General features: G+C 44.4%; 1 protein-coding gene across 1 annotated transcript in view; it reads right to left on the bottom strand.

Annotated features, from left to right (window-relative positions):
• GALNT17 (polypeptide N-acetylgalactosaminyltransferase 17) overlaps positions 1-23,528 on the bottom strand; it is a 210,379-nt gene that overhangs the window by 145,417 nt on the left and 41,434 nt on the right. The window contains exon 2 of the mRNA XM_026063703.1: positions 7,673-7,856. Coding sequence (XP_025919488.1) covers positions 7,673-7,856 — 184 coding nt within the window. The remainder of the gene's footprint in view (positions 1-7,672; positions 7,857-23,528) is intronic.

The following is a 23,528-nucleotide window of genomic DNA, read 5'->3' as shown; positions in this document are numbered from 1 at the left end:
TGAAGTACATGGAAAAGCAAACCATTTTCTTTCATGCAAGCATTCCTAAAGGGCCTAATACTGTCTGGAACAGTTAAATGCTTACACATTCAGAACACAGGATTCACATAAATTGTATTTCTGATGATTAACACATGCTAATGAAAAGACACATTAAAGCTCTAAAACTTTAAAAAACAAATTTCACGGGGAAATGTTTCAAAGGACCTACCTTATTTCCAGTGACTATTCTTCAGAAATATTACGGTCTACATTTTACAATTAGAGTATTTGAAACATGCATTAGAATTTAAATACATATGAATATGAAGGCATTTCTAAATGCACATTACTTACTCAGCAAGTTCTAACAAGAAATGATCTACTGCGTAGCAAAAACAGAATGTGCAGAGCACGATTTATTTGTTCTTGTAATGAAGTTATTGGGTTCGGACAGGTATAAGGGACATAAAATGCCAGAGCCACTAGGAGCATCTCCTCCACTTACCCACTTCTCCCCAGGCACACAAGCCATTTCACATGTATAAAGAGAAGGAGTCACTGGGAGATGGGAGTCTAGGATTTACTGGGCAGCCACAGTTTGGGGACAGCAGGGAGGAGAAAGAGAGGGAAACTGTGTAATGAACTCTAGAATTAATTTAATGGATGGGTATTTCCCCGGTATCACCCCTGCACACACAAAACACACACGCTTTGTTTCCTTTGGAAGCCAAATTAAAAGAAACCTATCCAAGGCTTAATTTGCTCCATTTATTTTCATAAATGTAGTTTGGCCAGAAGTATTTATGGTAACACAGGTATTTCTTTCATAGCCGGAGTCGAAAAGAGCACAAAAAGCAAGTTGTTAAATTATACTAATCCTCTGCCAAAGCGTGCATTTAATGCTAATGTTTACATTAGTAAATGTTTTATAGTACACTTTATAGATATGTCTTCCCTGAAGCATCATGTTCCCAACTCGTAAGATTAGGAAATAATTCTTTAGTCAGAAACTACTTGGGGAAAATTGACAATTAGAGCTATCTGTTGTATTAAAAATTAAAAAAAAAATATATATATATATGCACTGCGTATATACATTTATGGTCACAGAGCTTTCCTGGCACCAGGCAGAGCCTGCACACAAACATGACAGTGTCTCCTCTTCAGATCTTAACTGCCTTGCTGACAGAGGAGAGGCCAAGCTGAGCTTCAGCTCTGCAGCTGGGTTTGCAGGACCAACGTCTGGAAAAGTAGCTTCCTCCTCCACGAATTTCAGACCAGACAGGGGACGGATTTGGCAAAACCTCACACATTACTTTGGAGAGCTTAAGGAACATTTGCAGCCTGGCAAAATAAAAAGGCCCAAAACCACGCAGAGAATGGACACACTGGGCAGGACCATGAGCGGGGACAGGAGAAGATACCCAACAACCTGTCTTGAAATAATAAAACTTATCTAGTTTTGGCAAGACCTGTTCTGAGGCATTTCTCCCTTATGCCAGAACTTTGCATTTGATACCTTCTGCTTGATTTCATCACTTGTTTTCCCAGAAAATCTTCCAAATATTGCAAAATATTGCTTTTTCCAGGTTAAAGCCATGAAAAGGCATGGCCAGGGATTTTCCAAGCCATGCCAGATCAGACCACAAATATCTAGCAGGAGAGAAGATGCACAACTCGCTTCGACTGTTGTTAAAGATGAAAGCGTCTTTTATACTCTCCCATGCTATTCAAACAGGAATTCACATCTCAAACGCTGTGTTGGTTTTTCTCCTTCTTACACTGCCGTTTCCTCGCTAGTTTTTCCCATTGCTTATTTGAAGAAAATGTCTTTGTCCTGCCTCTCTTTTCCTTGCTATTGTTTGTAGGCAGTAGTTTAAAAAAGTCAGAAAAGGTAAAATGATGTCCTGTGCTTGGAACTCTTTTGACCTCCTTTGTCTGCAATAAATAGCAAGGTCTGCAAAGAAAGTCATGAGGCTCTATTTCCCAGATAATATCATCACTGTAATTCAAACGGAGTTCGGTTTTTTGTCTTTTAAGCACTATCCTTCTTCTCGGACTCATTTCATCAGGCCTGGCTAAATACCCTAGGGCAGGACATGACCAAGTAACTGGCACAATGTCACAAATGTGCAACGCTGGAAATGTTCCAGCTACTAAAAACCTTGAGGAAGACACCAATAAAGAGCTCCCTCACTTGCCACAATTATATTTGTGGAGCTCAGCCACATTAACCAAACAGAATGTGCCCATTGGGGGAAATAAAGGCAAAAGGCACTTTGCTTCAAGTAGAGCTTGAAGGAGCTTGTACTCCTTCTATCTTGCTAGAGGGAAAAAGGCTGCACGAAGTAGCCCACAGGGCAGTCTCCTGTCCAAACCATGAGACTTGCCAAGAACGCATCTCATTTCAATATCTTGGTAATATCTTTGGCAAGAGACAAAACTGAGACCAAGACACATGGAAGACCAAGAAGTCCCACACAAGAGACTGCCTTAAAGGTCTTCTAGGCACACGCTCCTGGACAGCCCTGATGAATCCAAGACACATCTTCCTTCGCAGCTTTCCAAATAGGTATTTAGTTTTGATTATAAAAACAAGATATGATTCAGTGGCCATGAAACATCCCAGTAACCAGAGTGGATGCTTAGACCCAAGGGTACCCGCATGGTGAGGGGCTAGGGGCTCTCCTGGAGGTGGAGCTAGAGCCCCAGAGGAGAAACGCCTCTTGCTGCAGCATGCTCCTCAGCCCCAGCAACACATTCTCACACCCACTAAGCTCATGCTGAGAGCCCCCAAAATGGCATACAGAGGTCGCTTTGGAGAAAAAGAAAATCAAAAACAGATTTAGCTCCTTTTAAGCAAGTTGTTAAGGAACAACCTCAATCCAACGTGTTCCCGTACCTCAAACTCTTTCTTTTCCACTATATCCCAGCCAAAGAAAGACTTTCAGTCAAGAGCTATGCAAAAGTCTCTGGTAATAAAACCAGTTAAGGCCAGATGGTGCTAAAAAGCCCAATTACTCTCAGGCTCCCAAGGAAAGCAGCTATAGAAAATTAACGGGTGATTCAGTTAGGGAGACACTTGAGTGTAACAACTCTGACTCAAACCCCAAACACGCCACTGGGAAAAATTGAAAATAAGTCAGTGATACATCACTGGTTAATCTCCAGCAGTTGCTTGCAGGGGATGGTATAGCTCTGCCCAGGACATTGCTCAAAGGCCATGTGGACCCAACTTTTTTAAGCAGTCCCGTACTGCGGAAAAAGCAAAGCAGAACAATCTTGCCCAACCTTTCCCCCACCTCCAACATTTTTCCATGCTTTGCCCAATTCATATATATGAACCACAAGACAGGCAGTGGGAGTAGATAGGGTTTTCTAGAGTAGGAAGCCCTCAAAACCTTTGAGGAGCAAGTTGTGGAAACTGCCTGTTGCTAACATTTTTTCTTCCTCACTTCAGTATCTTCTGTTGACTTGCAGTTTACCTTCACAAAAGCAGCTGGTCAGAGCTTCCCAGCAGCAGGAATATGTCATCTTCACCTGATAATTCTATAGTCCTAACAATTGCAGGTATTATTTTTCTTAAATCTACTCCTTAATCCCATAAAATACCATTGAATCAGAGCTCGGTAGGATTCCAGAAAGGAATAGACCTTTAAGGAGACAACGAGAACTCCACATTTACATTAGATAGGGTAGAAGAGCGAGAACAGGGAAGAGAAAAATATACCAAATGTGCAGATTATTTCATAGTTTTCCTTAATATGATTTCTTCAGCCTTCCCCTGAAGCATCTGGGGATCATCAGCATTCGCTGTCAGAGACAGGGTACTGGATGAGATGGACAGCCAGGCTCACCCAACACAGCAATTTTTCATTTTCCTGCTACATGCAGGAGGGGGTCCCCATTAAATCATACATCACAAAATAAGAAGAGAGGTGCATAAAATCGACTATCAAAGTGGAAAACGTTATCAGCCCCCTAGGATCCATTTAATCTGCATATAAGTGTGTTCCAATTTCAATAAAAGAAATAACATGCCTTCTTTTTCTGTCTCCCCGATACTGTCATCTTCTTTCACAGGCAAAGCAGAAGATGCTGTGTGAACTGATTAGCAATAAAACTCACAGTTGACCAGCCTTATCTGTCACCTTCAGTTTTTGCAAGAAAGCATATAAGAAGAGAATATCTCCAGCCTGTTCTTCAGGGATTTGTGTAGAAGTTCTGCAGTCCACGGGCAGCACTTTGGGTACTTCTAGTCTAAAAGTATTAATTGTTTTCTCCTCTCAAAAGCCAGAAACCTAATCAAGCCAGACAGAAGCAAGTGCTGCACATGCCTATCTCACTGTTCAGTAGCATGGCTTGAATCAAGGCCCCTTGCACCAAAATACCAGTCCTCAACTATTTTAGCCAAAGGAGCACCTCTGCTGGCAATCGAAAGCAGTTATACTGTTATCTGAGACTCGCTGAAATTGTCACACCCAACACAACCTTTTCCGCTCAGGAGGAAGCCAGAATCAGGATCACTAAGCTCAAAATTAAGGTCTTATAGGTGCAGCTACCTAGAACAAGCCCTTATGGTGTCAGTACCGCACGTGTATTTCATACACCCACGGGACCAGCAGGTCTCCTTCAGGACTCCGTCTAGTGTAAAGCCCCATATTGCTCAAGCACAGACATGAGGGTAGGCTCTCTCCCTCCCAGCCCAGACAAACAGCCTCAGCTTTTAAGAGAAGGGAAAAAACAAAGTCTCTCAAACTGTGTTTTATAACCAAAATGAAGATGACAACCCAAACCACCAAAGAGACATAGCACAGTCCCCCAAATCAAGACAAGCAAGGTACTCTACCCCCAGGAAAGACCTTACCCGCCCTAAAGAGCCTCCCTGTGTCCAACACCTCTTGAAAGGTCTTCTTCAGAGACACTTGCCTCTACCCTTCCTGTCCCCTCTGGGCAGGGCCTCAGAAACCCATCAGCTGGGACTCATGATGCCTCCTCATTGCCAGCATCTGCCTGCAACATCACTCTGAGCTGAGACACCTGCTCCTCTGAATCCTTACAGGTGCCAACTACAAGGAGCAGAGAGTCCAAATACAGAAGAATTACAAGACGTGTCAAACTCACCCTCTATTTTTTCCCTAAACTTCTGTTGTTCTCCTTTACTTTGGCCACTGTCACAAGCAGGACTAAGAGGTCCGACACAGCATAGATCAGCATTCAGGGGAGCGACACGCATTCACGTTTAGAAAGAAAGTCAAAAGGAAAGAAAAGGAAAGCAGTACCGCAAAAGCAACCAAGTAGCAGGGGCAGTACCTGCCTAAAAACAGTCCGAGTCTGTCGGCATTTCAGACGTTGAACAGCCTTTCCTTGAATCAAATAAGCTTCACTGCTATATTTAAAATTAATACGTGCTTTGTAATGCTTATCAACTAGAGGGTTTTCAACCGTTTTTTCCCACTAATGCTGCAATTTCAAAACCATTTAGGCTAATTTCCTTTGACTTGAATCTATTTTAATCAGAGACCAGGATACTTGACTTAAATGGTTTGTATTAAACTCTTCATAAAATCAGCCATAAAATTGCATGCACAAAATAGAGAATGAATCTTGAAGTCAGGCGTAGAAAAAGCTGAAACTTTTCAAATTCTACAGCAAAATCAAGTCTTTATCATAACCAGACAAACTGCCTTCTTACAATACCAAGACAATTGATCCCCAGAAGAAGCAATAGCCAAAACACGCTACTGAAGTTCTTGCACAGATAAAATATGCTGTTATGCAACTGCAGTACCCCAAACTCTCTCCTCCAAAGTATTAGCCAAGCTCCAAAATTAGGTATATTTAATAAATTGCTGTCTTCTCTGTCCTCTCCTCCATCCTCCCATGAAATGACTGATATTTGCTCTAAAGAATAATACAATGCAACACTAAAAATGCCAGAATTAATCCTTAGCACCCCCCCCAAGATCTGAAAAAAAACTTTAATTAATTCTCAAATTAATTCTCACAAAGTAATGCTGGCTCTGCTAGAAGTCAGAGTTCTGGATAAAAAAATGGAAGTAAGAAGCTCAGATTCAGGTAACTGTTAGAGAAGGTCTCACTTCAAGGATTTTTCATTGTAGGGGGATTTGCATATCATACAGCCAAAGGTACAATTTGTACCTGCAATTCATTTTGTCCAGACAAACCGTACAAGCAAAATTGGAGGCTGGGCCTCCAGTTCCTTCGAAAACTCATCCAAATATTTTTGTTGTCAGTGGTTGGCAGACTTGGAAACTATGAGCGGCTGTTTGAAATTCATGCAGCATGCAGAGAAGGGGAGGAAAAAAAGCTCTCCATGCTCTCACTTCCTTAACAATTTGCCAGTATGCTGGAGCCATGTAGCTGCATTCCCTCGCTGCCTGATTTTCAATGGTCTGCAGATCCCAAGCAACAGCTTTGTCACCAGCCTAATGACACAGGCATTGGACATGTATCTTTCAGAATCTAAATCTTTTTCAGCTCACTTTTTTTATCAGATCTTTCACTCCAGTACTGGACAAATTGACACTTTCCTATTTCAAGGAACACTCTACTAGCCATATCTAAAATTAACTTTCGTAGAGATAAACTTACAGTACATCATTTCCCACACTCTTAGCAAAATGATTCGGCATCTCGTCTGTCTATTCTTCTCCAGTGCTTAGCTGGTAAATATAATCATCATCGCAATCTTAAAAAGTCATCCTGGAAGAACAGGAGAGAAAGGGTATTGCCATCGGATCCATTAGGATCCCTTCAAAGGCTTTTGCACTGAGATGTCACTCCTCAGGAGTGTCACTCCTCAAGAGCGAACATTCCCACTAACGGCACAGCCAGGGCACTTCAGCATGCGTCAGTATTGCTTGATCACCCTGACCACAAGAGATGCTCTTTCTGATGGATATGGAGACCTCTCAGCAGTGGGACTACAGAGGAGGCTGGTGCCCTGTGGGTCCCACCAACACCAGGGCAGAAGGCACCATACCTACTTGGGACACGGCTCTTGGGCACCCTAGATCTCATGCTCATTACACAGCAAGATCACATATCCAACTTACAACACAGGCACGTGTTAATCCAGTCTCGGTTTTCTCTCTCATCTTAAACTGAATAGTTTAAGTGGTCCGGCCTCTCCCAGCTAGACCCCTCTGCACTGATTGAAGACTGACAGGAGATCACAAAACAGAGTCCTACAAGAAGGACTCTGCTAGGAGGAGTGTGAGGGGCAGCAGGAGAGACTGGAGATCCCTGGAAATCTTGCAGGGACACCAAAGAGCTGACAAGAGAGGAGAGAGACTCTTACTACAGAGTAGCAAACATCAAAGCCAACAGCTCAGTGAACACCACTTCGCTGACTAGAGAAGATGTAAGCTTCTGATCACATTACCACCACCAAAAATAATATATTGCCTTAGAAGAAAAAAAAAAAAAGGCAGAGGAGTGGGAGTGGGAAGAAACTAGTTTTTTCCCCAATAAATTGTCTTTTAGAATCTCAGTCTCAGTTGAACTACATCGGTTGCTCATTACTGAACACTGCCCTGCGGATGACAAACAGGGAAGAGCAAACAGTATCAAACAAGAATACAAAAGCAATCATCACTTCTGGCTCTCGGATGATAGCCAGGGCACTAGAACGTGTGCACTTCTTCACCGAGCAAGTGGTACTTACTTGGTTGGACGATAATCTGGGATGGAACGATCCAGTGAAATTTTCTCACTGAGGTAGGAGTTGTAGCCGTATTTCTCATGTGGTCCCTTAGCTTTTTCTTCCTCCTCAGGGGACAGGGTGGCTGGAAGCCCACCTTTGCCACGTCCACCGTAGCCTTCAATGAGACCAAGTGACTTAGACAAACCTCGAGAGAAAGAAAGCCACCATCACTGTTAAGTTCACCACTTTTATTTCAAAGCTATCAAAGAAACAAAACCCATCTCACAAGCCAGTATGTTTTATTCCGGTTTTCTGAAAATGTTTCAACTTCTAGCTCTTTGGCCCAATGCAGGAAGGAAAACATTTCAAATTCTGAAATTCTTCGTGGCTCAGGCAATACATCCCCAATGAGCTCTGCCACCAGCATCCAACTGCTAACCTGTCGCTGGGATCTGGGCATTTATTTAGTTGTTAGGAAGGTTATTTAGGCCTCCTTCCCATTCTCAGAGAGGTAATTACATATAAGGTTAGATGTCCCCAGGAGAAGGATAGGCTGAACACAGAATAAGAATAAAATAGGGTTGCTTAACTGCCAAGTGAATGAATTTTTGCTCAGTATAAACAGTGAACAGCATACAAATATTACGGATTTAAAAACAATTTCCCCTCAAAGCTTTCTTATCTTTTAAAGTATAGCATTCCTAGACTTTTATCAAATGCAATTATTTATTTATATCTGCATAGCGAAAGGAAATAAGCAAAGTTCAAAATGAGCTGCACAAAGGGAGCTACGTCGATGATTTGGTGGTGACTGGGGGAAACCAAGTTCACGCTCATGTTATTATTTATTACACAGAATACCTGGAATTTTAATATTTTTCATTGGTAGAGATTAATACCCTTCTTTCTGTCAGAAAACGAGAAATGTGATGATTTTGGTGATTTTTTTAATCAAGACACCAGGATATATTCCTCTTTGTTTTATGGCATTCTGAGCGCAGAACTGACTCTCGCCAGCACTAGTGTTTATGAAGGGACAACAACCTTGAGGTCAGGCACATGGCTTAATGATCCAAGAGCTCAGGCCTACTCCCAAATTTGCCTTGGATTTCTGTTGCCCTGGACAAAACACTCAGTCTGCCTACCTCCAAGACTTAGGTTTTAATACTTTTTTTCTTAAAAAGTAGTGTGAGGTAGTAAGAAAATCATCGATGAAAGTAAATCAGTTTGAAGCACTTGAATAGAAATTACTATTATCATTCCTCTGACATGGAATCTCTAAACTGTTAGAGAACTGCCGAGAGTTGATGGAGTCCCTCAGACTGCATGGGGATTGATTAGATTTAATCTGAGGACAGTAATAACAAATAGACCGTACGGTGACAAGGGGATGGATAGGATATCCAGGCTGCCTTTTTGCATCTCCAGGCTCAGCAACGGCTAGAGAAAGACATCAAGAAAGGTGTGAAAGGTGAAATTTCCTGACCTGGAAAGGGCCAGTGGATGGCTCTGCTAGCTTCCTAATCCCAAATGACTCAGAGGACAAGGTCAACTTGCTTATGAAGGGAAGAGATACCAATTTCATTTTGTGGCAGCTTCCAGGGTTTCAGATACAGCTTCCAACAGAACTAAAGCTATATTTTTTAAAAAATACTTGCAAAAAGACAACTGTTCAGAAACAGCTATTTCTGGATTAAAACCATATCTTTTCTGTTCAGGAACAGTGCACCTACAAGATGCACAAAATTCCTCAGGGTACCCCTAGATCATGTCCTGGTTCTTGGTACACCAAGAAGGCAAAACCTCTTCCTCAGTTGATCTGCTGTGTTTTTTACCATTATAATGAATAAGTTGCAAGAGAAACTCAGTTTATGCTTTTAATTCATTCTTCTTCCCCCTCCCCATGAAAAGTTTCTACCAAAAACTATCTGTAATGGCAGTGAAATTGTCTTGCTACCTACCAGTGCTATTTCTTGGCCAGAAAGACTGTAACATGGAGTTATGAAATACTCCCAGGACATCTTGCATGCCAGTACTTCTATTACAGGTGTCTTCAGAATCTACCACTAGCTTTTAAAGTTTGATTTTGCTAGTTTTCATTCATTTCTGTTATAAATTTTTCACTCCCCAAAAACTTTTGCTATTGGTGCTGTGAAGCTATGCAGCTGTAAGAAGGCCTGAACAGAAGTGGGAACTTCCAAAGCTGGGTTAACACTGGCAGAGGCTCCGTGGATGATCTTAGAGCTCCCAGGCTCTTGGTGCTCAAGTACCTACCAGTGGGATGTCCAAACTGTTAACACCACAGTCTCTCTCACTCTGATTAAAATGGGTCTACAAAACACAGAGTCAGGTTATTATCAACTGATTCTAAGCATTTAACTGAGTCAACCAAGTTAGCACTTCTCCTAGAGCTCCTCACTTGAAGCCAATAGGGAAAGACTCATCCCTCCAAGGCTAATTCATCCACTACAAGATCTGATTCAATCTTCAGAGGTGCTTATCTCTGTCTTGACTAAGGTAACTAGGCTCCCACCTACAGTATTTCAGCAAGTATCTGAAATTAGATGGGATGAATCTGGCACACAGCGTCCAAAATACGAGCGCAAGCACAGGAACAAGCTATACCAGCACTGAACTGGTGTTAGCACCAGGGTAGGATGCCCAGAGCAGGGACATCCTTGCTAAGGAATTCAGCTGGCTGTGCACGAGTCGCAGGGCAGGTGTGCTCTACAGTGAAATCTTCAGTCCTCCTCCAGCACTGAGCCAGACGGGGGAGGTCTCCACCGCGGAGTGCAACACCACCCTCCCTCTTTGCCCATCTGGGCTTTCTTCCAGAAGAAACAGGGTACACGGGGAATGGTGCATGCTCAGTCTCTCTCCCCATGCTGCTGAGACACCACCAGAGCAAACGCACAGACCCACCTTGGGGGAAATGCCCCTGCTATCCCTGTGGAGAAGGCTCCACTGTAACTTCTAGGTCCTCGCAAAATGAAGCCTCACTGCTGATTGCAGAGGCACCAGTGAAATGCTAAGACATCATTTTATATTCAGCAGCTTTGACAAGCTTATAATGCCATAAACTTCTTTATTCCAAGACCATAGTCATGACAACACACACACACCAACATACATTTATATCTACTCACTAAATACATTTGCTGAAGTTTGTCTCTTGCATATGAACTTCTCACTGTTACATTCTCCTGTGTTAGTCCTCCTACTACTATAAACCCTGTCTCAATAAGTACAAATAAATCCATGTCGACTCATTTAACCAAAGGAATCAATAAAGAAAGGTGATAGATTCATACACGTTGGGCAAGGTACTTACAGCGTCACCACCATCTCTTTCAATGCCACCCTACTCACGAAGGCAAAAACAGGGCACAGGGGTGAAAATTCCCAGGTGGGATGTGACAAGGAGGATCTCTGCAGTTATCTCCATGCTGGTTAAACATTTCATCCTCCAGTTTAGGCTGTCAGAAAGGTTCATCAGTGCAGCTGGAGTGCCACTTTGGTTTACAGCACTTGGAAGCAAGATTCAAGTAATGTTTGGCAAGAAAGATAATTCATGTCCAAACAGAGGAGGAGAAGGTTTGCTTCCAACCGGCTGAAAAGAAGCCTCAGGGGACAGAGGATTGAAAAGAAACAGTTCCATGCAGACCCTCATCCAGCCAATCTATTAATTCGTTGGGCTTTGCTGTTCAGTTTTACGGCTACACAAAGGAGGACACCTTTTGGTAGGCTAGAAATGCCTTTGGCATAACTTCCAAAATGAGCCTCGGCCCAGCTCATGTGGTTACTTGGCGCCTGGCAGCAGAGGCAGCCCAGGGCGGGCTCTTTCTCCTCGCGTGGCTCCCCACACTTTGCATTAACCCACATCCGCGTGCACGGGAGCGCACACACAATTTCAGAAGCCTATGAAGAGCAAGGCTGGATGATAATTTGGGATGGAGCGATCCAGTGAAATGGATACGAACTGCTACCACTTGCAGGGTCATCACTCTATTCCCTCGCTCAACACCAGCACAGCTGCTACAGCTACGCTGGTCCCAGCGGCAACGGCACAGGCCACCACACTGATGACTTTAAGGACACAGGCAAGTAGGACCAAACAAACTGTTTGGACGTTTAAAGCTACACACTTAAGGTTTCCATAGGTAGTACCCTCATCTTTTCTCCTTTTCTGCTTGCCCTTCACAGCCTACATGGAAACTCCAGGTGGGTCTCAAAGGCTGAGCAATCTCTCGCATGGCATTCACACTGACTAACACCGCAAACGAAGGAGTAAGCACCTCTGGTGACGCAGAAGCTGGAAGGAAAAATCGCTTCTGATGCAAGTCACTCCCCGGGTGCAATCATTGAGGGCTGGTTTCCAGCACAACTTTTCAGTGTGGATTCTCCAGCCTGTCATTAAGGATGAGCTTTTCTTGCATTGCCTTGCTGCTGTGAACCCACTTCTCTACCCAGTGCCTTATTAGCACACGCTTGTAGGATCCTCACACTTTTAAAACCTCCAGCCCTTTGTCATACCTGCTGGAAATAGGCCTGGAGGGCCAAAAATTACACACGCAATGAGCAAGATTGCATTTGCATCTGCTTGTTTCCTTAAAGAACCGGGAGAGAAAGCAAAACCAGCCCGAGCCATTCCCAAGTTACAGACCAAATCTGTTATCATTCTGGACAGGCACCAAAGCAGAAGTACTGAACCGCTGCCAAAAAGTCTCTCCTTATGCTGCTTCCAGCCTATCTATAGTGATAAACAGCACTAATCCCACATTAAAAAAAGCCTGATCTTTGGAGACTCCCTAGGGAATTTTGCAAACTCAGGAGATGGTAATGAACTGCGTCAAGATTAGATGCCCAGCACTGATCAGAGCTCTGAAAAGGTTTGAGCTTCACTCCTCTTCAAAAACTCACATTCACCCGACAAGCACCTTAGGAACGAAAACAAGATTTTTCTCAAAATCTCCTCAAAAATCTGAACTTTGGGACAAAAGGAGCATACTGCTCTCATATCACAGGAACAAAAAGAAAAAAGACACCACTTAGAGCTGCTAATATCTGAACTGCTCCTGCCGAAAAAGCCAGACACCGTACTCTCGGGGGACTGCCAAAGAGTTGGTTTTCTTCAAGACGATATAAAAATTTAATCTCTACAGCAAAATTATTCCTGCGCTGCGTGCGGTTATAGTAAATACATTATTCTCCCCTTAAACTGGCAGCATATTTCATAAGGAGACAGGAGCTTTCTGGGACAGAGAAAACCTTTGCTAAAACACAATATAACGTGACACGCAGCCTTCATTTATAAACCACCCAGCCAAACAGACTCCCCAGGCAGCTGGCATGTTGGAAAAGCATTTTGCCGCATGTCAGCCTAGATGAGAGAAAATGTTAACCCTACCTTTATAAACTTTAACGGAGGAAATGTCTTTCGTTAGGAAGGACAGGGAATAGGGCGGCGTATCTGCAAAAACGAGGCATTTCTGAGAAACGCGGGTCCTGAGCCTTCATGACGGAGGTGGAGGGGGGAAAGAAAGGGAGGCGATAGTACGCGGAAAGATTTCTGGAAAGGCTGATTTTACAGTTGCAGCCTTAACCGTTGGTTATGTCCTTTTGCTACGTGATTTATCAAGAGCACGCAAAGCTGTTTTAAAGGCCCGTTCCCGCACCCTCGTGAAGGAAAGAGAAGGACAAAAATAAATAATGAGAAAAGAGGCAAGCCCGTGAAACCGAGAACGAGGGAAGCATAAGGAGAAAATCAAGAGAGATGTCTACGAAAAAGTACGGCTCCTACTAAGCACCACAAATCGTACAGCCCCAATGGCTCTCCCAGGACAGCGTGGGTCAGGCCTTACTTCAGCCAGAGATTTGAAGGCTACCAAGTAACTCCTGATTGAAGAGAAAAAAGCAAAAAATAATAATAATTACAGAAATAGCTTAGTATCTGCCGTTTGTTGCACTGCTGATATTGCCTCTCTCTCAGTGCAGAAAGGAAACAGCAGATAGACTTTCCGGAGTATTTTATGAGACACTAGAAGGGCCAAATGTAATAGGTCATGCTAGAAATTATGGAGAACTGCTCAAGTTCTTAGTGTCGTCCTGCTGAACACGGCAAACAGCCTATTAAAAGCAGGGCTCATCAACGATAGGGTAATTGCGAGACTAACAGGCACCAATTTTCCTTTGCAGCTTTGCTTAGACCTGGATTTCAGAAAGAAATCTCAGGGAAAGCAAACGGCAGCTTGCATTAGCAGTACAGGCGAGACTGCATCAGCTGCTTCCGACACTGCAGACTGGCGTAAGGTCAACGTAAGGGGAGTTAGATCCCCAAAACCACGTCTGATGGAAACCTTGGGGTGTTATCTCAGCCCTACCCCTACCCAAAGTCTGGTTCAATGATACCTAGACCAGCCCCAATGGATGTTTCTTAAAATCCCCCCTGCAAAAATCCATCTCCCTCGACAATCTTTCCCTACACCTGGGGTACCCCCGTCTCCCCTCAGCCTTTTCCTTCGTTAGCCTAAATAACGCTCGTTCCCCTGCTTGTGGGTCCCGTCTGCGCAGCGTCTGCCCGAGCGTTGCTCAAAGGTTACGGCAGATGTCCAGGCAGTACAAAATAAAACCGCTTCCACCAGCTTCTCTCTGCTCTCGCTGCCTCCCCGTAGCCTCAGTACCGTCTCGCAGGGGAAACCAAAAGCAGCAGCAAAGGCATTAGACGATAAGAGCTCACCTTCCAGGGCAAAAATGTAACAATACAAACTGAAATGAGAAAAAAAAAAAGAGCTAAAAATAGCATTTACTAGAGTCTAGTGGAAAAAAATCAGTGTTCACCTGAACCCTACACAACTTCATGCAGTATCCAGGTAGACACCTGTCTCCCAGGGCTGACCACTCACCAAAAGCCAGCATATCCCAAAATCAGATGCTGCGGCAGGCTTCTGACAAATCCCCCTTGCTAAAGGATCAATGCTATCAGCTTCATTTTAGGCAGTACTTTTCCAGTCAGCTGTCTTTTAGCACATCCGAACGTTTCCTCCAGAGCAGCTGCAAGGATCTGACAGAGCTGCTTGGTGTCCTTTGCCAAGCAAATCGTTTGTTCATTTATTGCAGAGATAAGCATAACATGATGAGTGGCAAAAGGTGGTTTCAAGAAAGTTTCCAAGCCCTGGCTTCACGCTGAATGACAAATGCAAACGCCAAAAAGGAGCAGAAAAATTCTGCTGGATGCATGCTTGGCAAGCAGGGATTTTAGCCAGACGCAAGCTGAAAACATATCATGCTTTACCTGTAACCCAGCATATTCCATCTCTAAGAAAAGTCGTGCATATGCAAAATTAATTGGATAATTCTTGGAAAATTAGCTCGTCCAACAGACCCTTAAGAGTTCACTTAGATAATCGTTAACAGGTAGATGTGCAAGAATCTTGCAAACTTTCCAGCAACATGGGCAAGTAAGCACCAGCACAAACTGCCCAGGATGGGCACAGACTTGTCATTATTAAAGGTTTTTAGGAACAGGCTGGATGGACACCTATCAAGAAAGCTTTAAGAAGAGCTGAGCCTACATCAGGAGGGAAGTGGTGAGACAAGTTCTCAAGGTTTCTTCCCACCTTGTGGTCTACAAAAAGGAAGGGAGTAGAGTTGAACTGAGTAGTGTTTGAAGTCTGTTTTGAAAAATTTTATGTAAATCTGCATTTTTACACATATATGTATGTATATGTTTACCTGTACATACATACACACACTCAAAATTGAGGTTTTCTTAGCTGTACGGAAACAGAAATATGGCGCAATCACAATGTTTCCTGGTCTTTCACAACCAGAGGGAGAATCAGCACATGTTGCAATCGGGAGAATTTCAAAGCCGGTCTCTCCCTGTTTACGCCATCACACTGCAACGTTCTGGTTGCAAATGATAATTTCCCGACGCAGATTCGCCTCAGGCACAAAAGGACAGAAATCCTTCAAACGGCTGAGGCAGTTTAGCGCAGAGCAGCGATTGAGGCGACTCGGAAACTGGGGACTAGCAGAGGAGTCTGGACACAGACCTGCGCCTCCTCAAAGTCTGAAGATGTTAGCGGCTAGGATTCTGCTTCACGCTTTTTAAGTTACTTGCTGAAAAAAGGCAGGATTTAGCAACGGATTCAGTTCAGGGTTGGAAGATCCCGCGCCCTGCTAAGCAGCCGGGTCCTTGCACCCCAAAGTGCCTCCGTACCCGCTGCAGGAAAAGGGGCCCCTGTGACCGGTGCACGCTTCGTCGTGCTCTTGGCCACGAAATATGCTGTAATAAGGCACATGGGTACCCCAGAAGGTGCAAGACATACATTTTGCCTGGAAGGATACGCATTTTTGCAGCCAACGTATTGATATATTTGAGGCAGTTGCCAAGTAATGGAGCGACCCGCGCGGTGCTATCGGATGACTGTCAAGGCTGGCTAACGCACTGGGATCTGCTAAAGGGGACGGATGAAGCGCATTTGCAGAAAGGCAAAGAAAAGAGTTTATTGTGGCAACCTCACTCGCGCGTTACGGCACAAATAATACAAATTTGTAACACCGGCCAAGACACGGCGCCGTCATATCACGGAAATATCCGTGTTATTTACTTTGGTGGGGAGGGAGCAAAAAGTAGTAGCTCGCAATGTAGAACAAAAGGGAAAATCAGGGTCAGCAGCATCTCTGAGACCATTCAGAGAGACAGCTGACTCCAGGCATCCACGTTCGAGATGTTCGAGCGCTCTGGAGAGCTCGCTTTATTAAACCCTGCCTAAGGCTGGCTTTCAAGGATTCAATCTTAGTGGGACGCAGGCGCAACCATTTCCCCACCGCTCAGCAGCGAATTTCCATCCGCCGTTTAAAACAGTCTAAGGCAATCCTTTCATGGTTATTTTAAGTCGGCAGAAAGCATTATGAAGCAAAGAAGCGTCATGCCCAGACAGCACGAAGAAATCAAAGGATACGGTTAGACGGACGAGGGGAAAATCTCTAGGAGAGGCACCCAGCGTAGCCAGACGCGAGCAGTGAGAGCAAATTAAAGAGAGTAGGTGCTACAGAATCCATGCATTTGTACAGCTCAAAAACACCTTCACGGGGAGACATTCTAGCTCCGGTACCAAAAAGATGGTGACGGACAACCAAATATACCTCCCACATCAACTGTCTGGAAAAGGCCTGAAGGTTTAGTCATGAATTCTTAGGCTATTTGTACCCAAGTGCTGGAAAACAAAGTCACGACTCCTGACCCATCATATTAACTTGCTTTCTTTAGCGTTTGTCCCCTGGTTGCATTCCTGAACGCTGCCTGTTCAGGGCAGGGACTCTGTCTAGGGAGCACCGACCACTCCCACCTTGCGTATTTTTTGCATTGGAAAATACCAACTTGTCACAACCTTTCAAAGAAATATGTTGATCTTCATGACATTATTTTTTTTTAAAGGAATGAAGTATTTGGATTAGGCTGCAGGTTTCCACCTATTTGCTTCGATCAGATCAGTATGGAAAGTTTCCGTTTTGTGGCTTATTTGAATCTTTTTTTTTTCTTTCCATATCCAAACTTTTGCAATTTGCAGCCTAACATTTAATTTTCAGACGGAAGTTAACACAGGGAGCTGAGACCTAGGGCAGCATTCCCAAAGCGCTATAACACAATGAAGGAAATAATTGCTTTTAGCACCAGGGCTGTTGAAAGGTGCATTATTCGCCTTCCCCTTGCACGCAGACCCTCTTTCTCCTTTTCCCAAAAAGTAGCAAATCGGCACCGCCAGCACTGCCAGCGCACGCTACCCCTAAGCGCATTGGGGCAGCACGGAGGTCTGCAACTCTTGGACCCGACAGACTAGACCCAAAGCTAACAGTCCAAAGCAGCCACGGTAAAATACAGAGAATAAAAGGAAAGCAGAAGGCAGTTGTTGCCGTGAGTTTTCACGGATGGAAACCTGCAATATCAGAGGGCAGGATGCAATTCCTATAAATGGAAGAGCAACGGAGAAGCCTCTTTGGCGGCACGCACAGAAGGATAATGGCAGGAGAAAGAGCTGGTGGAAGGAAGAACGAGGACGGGGATGACATTAAGAAAGTCAGCGGTCGGGGTTTAATTTATTCCGAGGACGCTTTCTCCACTGTGGGTGAATTCCATGCATTTTCCGTCACTTCTGCGGCTGCACACACAATGCTCCACAGGTTTCTTCCTCCTTTTATCCTGCAGCTTGATCTGCCTGATTTCAAAAGTGCTGTCATTTATTTCTGCACAAAAGCCTGCAAGAAATACCCACAGGCCATTTTTGCCTTTTTTCCCCACTTCAGGCCAGACCAGTAACAGCGTGTGAGCAGGGCTGGCGGTTCCATGGTTAACCACGTAACTAATAGCTCCCTGCGGAGGCTCCAGGACGGACGGGGGACTCGAGGCACGCGACCGCTACTACAAATGCTCTACAAAAGGTGAGTGCTCCATGCAGGGAGCGAGAAAGCTTGGTCCAGCAAAACATCTGCAATGAGTTAACATACCACTCTCCAAAACATGATGGACTAGCATAAGAGGATTGTATATTAGTGGCCTACCGATGTAATATAACATACACCATGATTGGACTTTACATTAGAAGCCTGATACCGCGCCGGCAACTTCAAAGATCGATTTAGGGTGTGTTACCATTCAAAGAAAATCCAGGTCCCTGGCCCGGACACCTAATGGTCTATTGATTTAGCAGCCCCCTAAGTACTAGTTCGGCACTTGATGGAGTTTGCTGAAGCACCCGAGCGAGTCGCATACGTGCCGGCTGAATCAGTGCCTAATGGGTAGCTGGGGCCACCGGTTGGCCCTGCGCCCATCTGGGTGACAAATTAAGCAATTCTCCGCAACTTTATTCTAACAAACTAGACTGCAACTCAAGCGCGCACAAACCACCTTGCTTTCCCGTTTGAGCTGCCTGGAAATCAGCCTGGCTGCGCGCACACATGCTGGCTGATGTAAGCCCTACGCACAAAAGACGGCTGCAGCAACGCATTGAGCTCTTCTTGAAACCCATTCCAAGTATCAGAAAGCTTGAAGGAAAAAACCAGGGTGCATTGCACATTAAAATGCCTTTTTTGGCAAAGGCAGGTTAAGAGGTTCCCAGACTGGTTTTGGGGGGCAATGCAGTCCATCCTCTCCCCATCACCATCTTTTCACAACCAAGAAGAGCTGCTGCTTGGGCACACCACCAAAGCGTGGCAAGTTGCAAGGCAAGGACAGGACCATGCAGCCAGAGATGGGGGAAACACGAGTTTCTTCAACCCATCTTGCCCCCAGAGAAACTGGGACCTGAGTTATATCCGCAGCGGGACTACCCAAGGGGACCTGGAGCAGCACTGCAACACCAAGCACAGCACAGAAACAGGAAGAGAACAGGACCCACAAAAACACAAGTCAACATTTTTATAAGTCCCATCCAATGGTTAACAATTATATTCTGTATATGTATTTCCACAAGGAATCTATTATTTCCACGTCACATATTTCCATAAGAAACTGTTAGCATTTGGTGTTTCTTTTAACGCACATTCCTGCTTTCCTTCTTGTAAAACATTTCCTTCCTCTATAAATTAGCCTATAGATTTCTCTAATTAGATTAGGAAAGGGGAAAAAAGTTGGCATTTGGTAAGAAAGAAAACGAGGAAACGCCACATTTTTGGGTGGATGTTATTAACATCAGGCTGGCTCCTCCGGTTTCTTTTGTTATACAACAGATTGCACGCTCACCGTTGCAAACTGTGCGAGCCCAACGCGCAGCAAACCCAGACCGGCACCTCGGTCACGGAGCCCTGGATGCCGGAGAAAGGGAAAATGCAGAAAACTGGCGACGCTCACCAATGTTCAACCAAACAGAAGACCCATACCACCCACCACGGCACACCTAAGCCGTGGGAACTAGGGAGAAAAAAGTATATGGGACCATACCTGGAGCAGTACTGTTTTTCAGGAGCCTGCTGCAAACCCGTCCAAGTTTCTCTACGAGGGCCCTGGGGTCCATATCACCCCTCTCAGGGCTACCTTAAACCTGCTCGTTAAATTATTCTCTAAAGACCAAGGTATTACCGAAGACGTGATATTGCCCACAGTGGGCTCTTCCAGAAGAAATAAGAACATCTTGAAGCCAATGTATAATTACTATGCAAATGTCCTTGTAGAAAGAGAAACTCTAGGTTAATATATGTATCTTCAGCAACTGCATACATGCTTCTTCCTCCTAATTACCTTTTACTGAGCTGTGAACTTACTACCTACTTTTTAAGGTCAAAAAAGTCTATTTTACAGGGTTTTGCTTAGTGCATTTAATTTCTTTTACAGTACCTGCTCTGGCTGTGCTCAGATGCTATTTTCACTCGGCGACTGAAACAATTTATCGTTGGTTTACTGGTGTGCATTCAGCGCTCTCAGACATACAGGACACCCCAGAGAGTGTTTTTGCTCTTCAAATTTCTTCCCATCTGTTTGTGCTTTGCAAATAGGTCAGAGGGGTGACATGCTTTGACTTGCAACATCTAAAGACAGAAATAGAGGTGCTAATTTGGTCGTCGGAGAGGAATATTCCACACTGTGATGCCTCTGCTCTTGTACACATCCACGCCGTCCAAAATACCCATCATTAACGGATCCAAGGTGTTTTATGTATTATTGAACAGGAATATAAGCGTAACAATAGATACCTCTTAGATACAGAACTGCAATTGCACTATTATTTCTTAATCTCTGGATTGCTAATGGTGAAGGCAGACCTTGTTTAGCTCAAATACTTCCACTATCAAACCCAAACACAAATTACTGAAGTCAGTGAAACTTCTCAAGTGTTTAGGTGAAGCTTATGCTTAAATGCTTTGCCAGACAGGGATCTCAAGAAGGAGAACTGGAGCTTACTCTCTACTGCGGATGCAAATTTATGAATGGTTATGCTGCACGGCATAGCGAACAATTCCTAAGAGGCCACAGATCTGTGACAATTTAACTTTGTGTTTCTATAGAAAGCATCTGATGATAGGCACTAAGTGCTTTAAAAACATAATTAATGCTCGAAGCACTCCTGAGAGGGAGCTAAATACGTTACTCGGATTTTAAGCTACCTGGAGTAGGGCTGTCCTTGCTCTTTTCCTAAAACACACAGTACAACAGGGTCTCGGTCCCACTGTGTCTGGTATTCCAAGACAACACAAGTGAAAATATATCATTCATTTTTTCACATGGTCAAACACAGACAATCTGTCCAAGGTGACTTAGCCAGAAAATACCAGTGTTTAGAGTCCTTATGAAATCAAAAAGCCAAGAACAAAAATCCGGGCTATTTTACAGCAGTAAACGCAGCAGATCCTGCAGAGGACAGCCAACTTTTCTTAGGACAGGTCACACCATCTTTTACAGAAGCGTGAAAGGGGAGCTTCCTCCAGAGGCCCTCTGTCTCGAGTGACCAAAAATCAATGCGGGGCCATACCTGAGCACCGATCACACCATGGCTGGACTCTGAGCGTCTCCCTCCAAGAGCTGTTGCCGGCGTTGCATGGCTCATTTTGAAGGGTCAGCTAGATCCACGGGGTCATCATCACCCAAGCATTATAGCATTTGAGAGTATTTTTGCAAAAGCACGCTGCTTGTAGTCTTCTTTGAGAGCAACGCATTCAATGTCCTTTGGCCAGCCACCATAAGCCTCCTGCCCATGGTAGAGCGTCCTGCACGCAGATCTATGAAGCTAAATGAATGTGCTCCTCACAACCATGCTAATGAGTTACCCTATCACTGCCCGGCACATAGGAACTAACTGTTATTTCTGTACCAATATTTACAGTTAAAAAATATATGTCTTGCCACTGCTTGTTCTAGACAGGCAAGGAAAAAGACAAGATATTAACACTATATTTTAATTAACACTCAACTTTATCATCTTAAACGATTTGGGAAGTATTGTGCAACGGCTCAGACCGCGGGTTAAATCTTCCCCACTCCCTTCCACCTATCTAGGGAGGAAACGCAATCAACTCTCAGCTCTCAAAGCCTGGCCTTTTCACCCTTAAGCAGATTAAGGGCTTGAGAAAAAGAAAAGGTGGTTGTACTATACCGAAGGTCGCCAACCTCATTTATTGGCTCCTTAATTTTCCAGGACAGGTTTACCAGGAAACCCAAATCCCAGGGTGAAATATTGCTGCAGTCAACACTGCTACCCTGAGCTGCAGATTCCTGAGCCTCATCCCTTCAGTGCTCAAGCAGGTCCCGGAGGTGCCATGGAAAAGATGTCGAACCAGATCTTCTTGGGAGCTCTGGGCAGAGAAAGGGAGCTGCTCACCTGAGCGGGGGACACGATTGCTCTACCAGGACGGGCTCCGCACACTCTCCCGATTCACAGGAAGGCGAGAGGGGACCATGTCCCTCCCCCAACCTCTTTCAAAGGGATCTTTGCAGGAGCTGCAACCTTCTGCTTCCCACTTACCATGACAAAGCCTCCCGCGCACCCCGCATTTGCAGAGACTGCCTTCTCCTTGGGGAAATTATTTTTTTCTCAGCAAAGCATAGCTCCTGCTTCAGGTGCGGGTGGAGAGAAAACAAAAGTGTTACACTCGTTTCTCTGTGTTTGCTTATTAAGGACAGGCCACCTCTTGACAACACCCAAGAGCAACTTGGATCTACAACTCAAAGAGAATACGAAATGTTGAGCAGGAGGTGAGGAAAGGAGGCAAGAGCTGTGAGCAGCTCTCCTGACTCATCTGTTGGAATTGCATTTTTAGTTTATTGTAGTTTTTTAGCTGATGGTTTATTGGAAGTATTTGTTCTTCAGTGCCGTTTTTGCAACGTCAAGAGTAGGGAGTCGCCGGTACAGTTTTTCACCGTGACAGAAGTTGCTGCCTCCGTTTCCACTTGGATCTGCACGTGACTTACTGGCAGATACCCCTAGATACCAAGACCTTTTCTCCTACCGCGTTTGTGTCCGGTGCAATTTCAGGCTGCTATGCATTTTTTCCTCCTGATATGCTCTTCCCTATTTTTCAAACCACTGACAGCAACATATTAACATCAGGAATCCAGACACCAAAGATACCAAGTTGGAGGCTGGTGCTGGTTTGGTCTCCATCACTATGCAATTTAGGTACGGATTGGGGCTTGAAAGGAAGACTGCAGGATTTTTCAAGTCTGAAATTTGGAGCTGAGCTTCACGACCTGCGAAAGCCTTCCCTGGAGGAAACACAGATGGAATCTGTGAGCACGATGTGCTGCTGACGCCTTTCTACACTTCGCACGGACGTAAAAGCAAACCGTAACGTTAATTTGCGTGCGTAGAAGTAGGTTATACGCCTCACAAAACAGCGGCACGATCCCTGCGCGGAGGGGCACCAGCTTGCAGCCTGCACGACAGCACCGGGAAGAAACTTCGATATTTGCAACTGCTTTCCATGCCTCCTTCTACAAATTAAAACAAGTTTTTGAACTACTGAACCCAGGTTGCTAATGGCTCCACACTAGTCTGACTGAACAGGAATCCTTCACCTGATTTCAGCAAGCCTTTACCTAAAACAGTAATCGATTTGCTGAGGATGGCTGTCATTTCAGGCCAAATATTTAAGTGAGTTAACGTATAGGAAATGTTTTCTCTGCAACACATCACCCCCATTACCTATTTGTACCTGCCCTAGCTTCTTGAAGGTACAAACCTAACTTCAGCTCCAGGCAGGTAAACAGCAGTTGGAAGCAGCATCTTCTATCTGTATGTAGATGCTTAATGATGTGTATTGGGGAGAAAAAACAGGAAAAAAAAACACAAAAAAAAAACCCACAAAAAAATAATAAATATTCCCATGCTGCCCAAGATTTAAGCTCCAATAAGAGTATATAAAAGGTTGGCAAGAAAGGGCCATA

Source organism: Apteryx rowi, unplaced genomic scaffold (assembly GCF_003343035.1).
Source record: "Apteryx rowi isolate R43461 unplaced genomic scaffold, aptRow1 scaffold_20, whole genome shotgun sequence".
Taxonomy (NCBI): Eukaryota; Metazoa; Chordata; class Aves; order Apterygiformes; family Apterygidae; genus Apteryx; species Apteryx rowi.
This window is presented reverse-complemented; position numbering and strand designations above follow the sequence as displayed.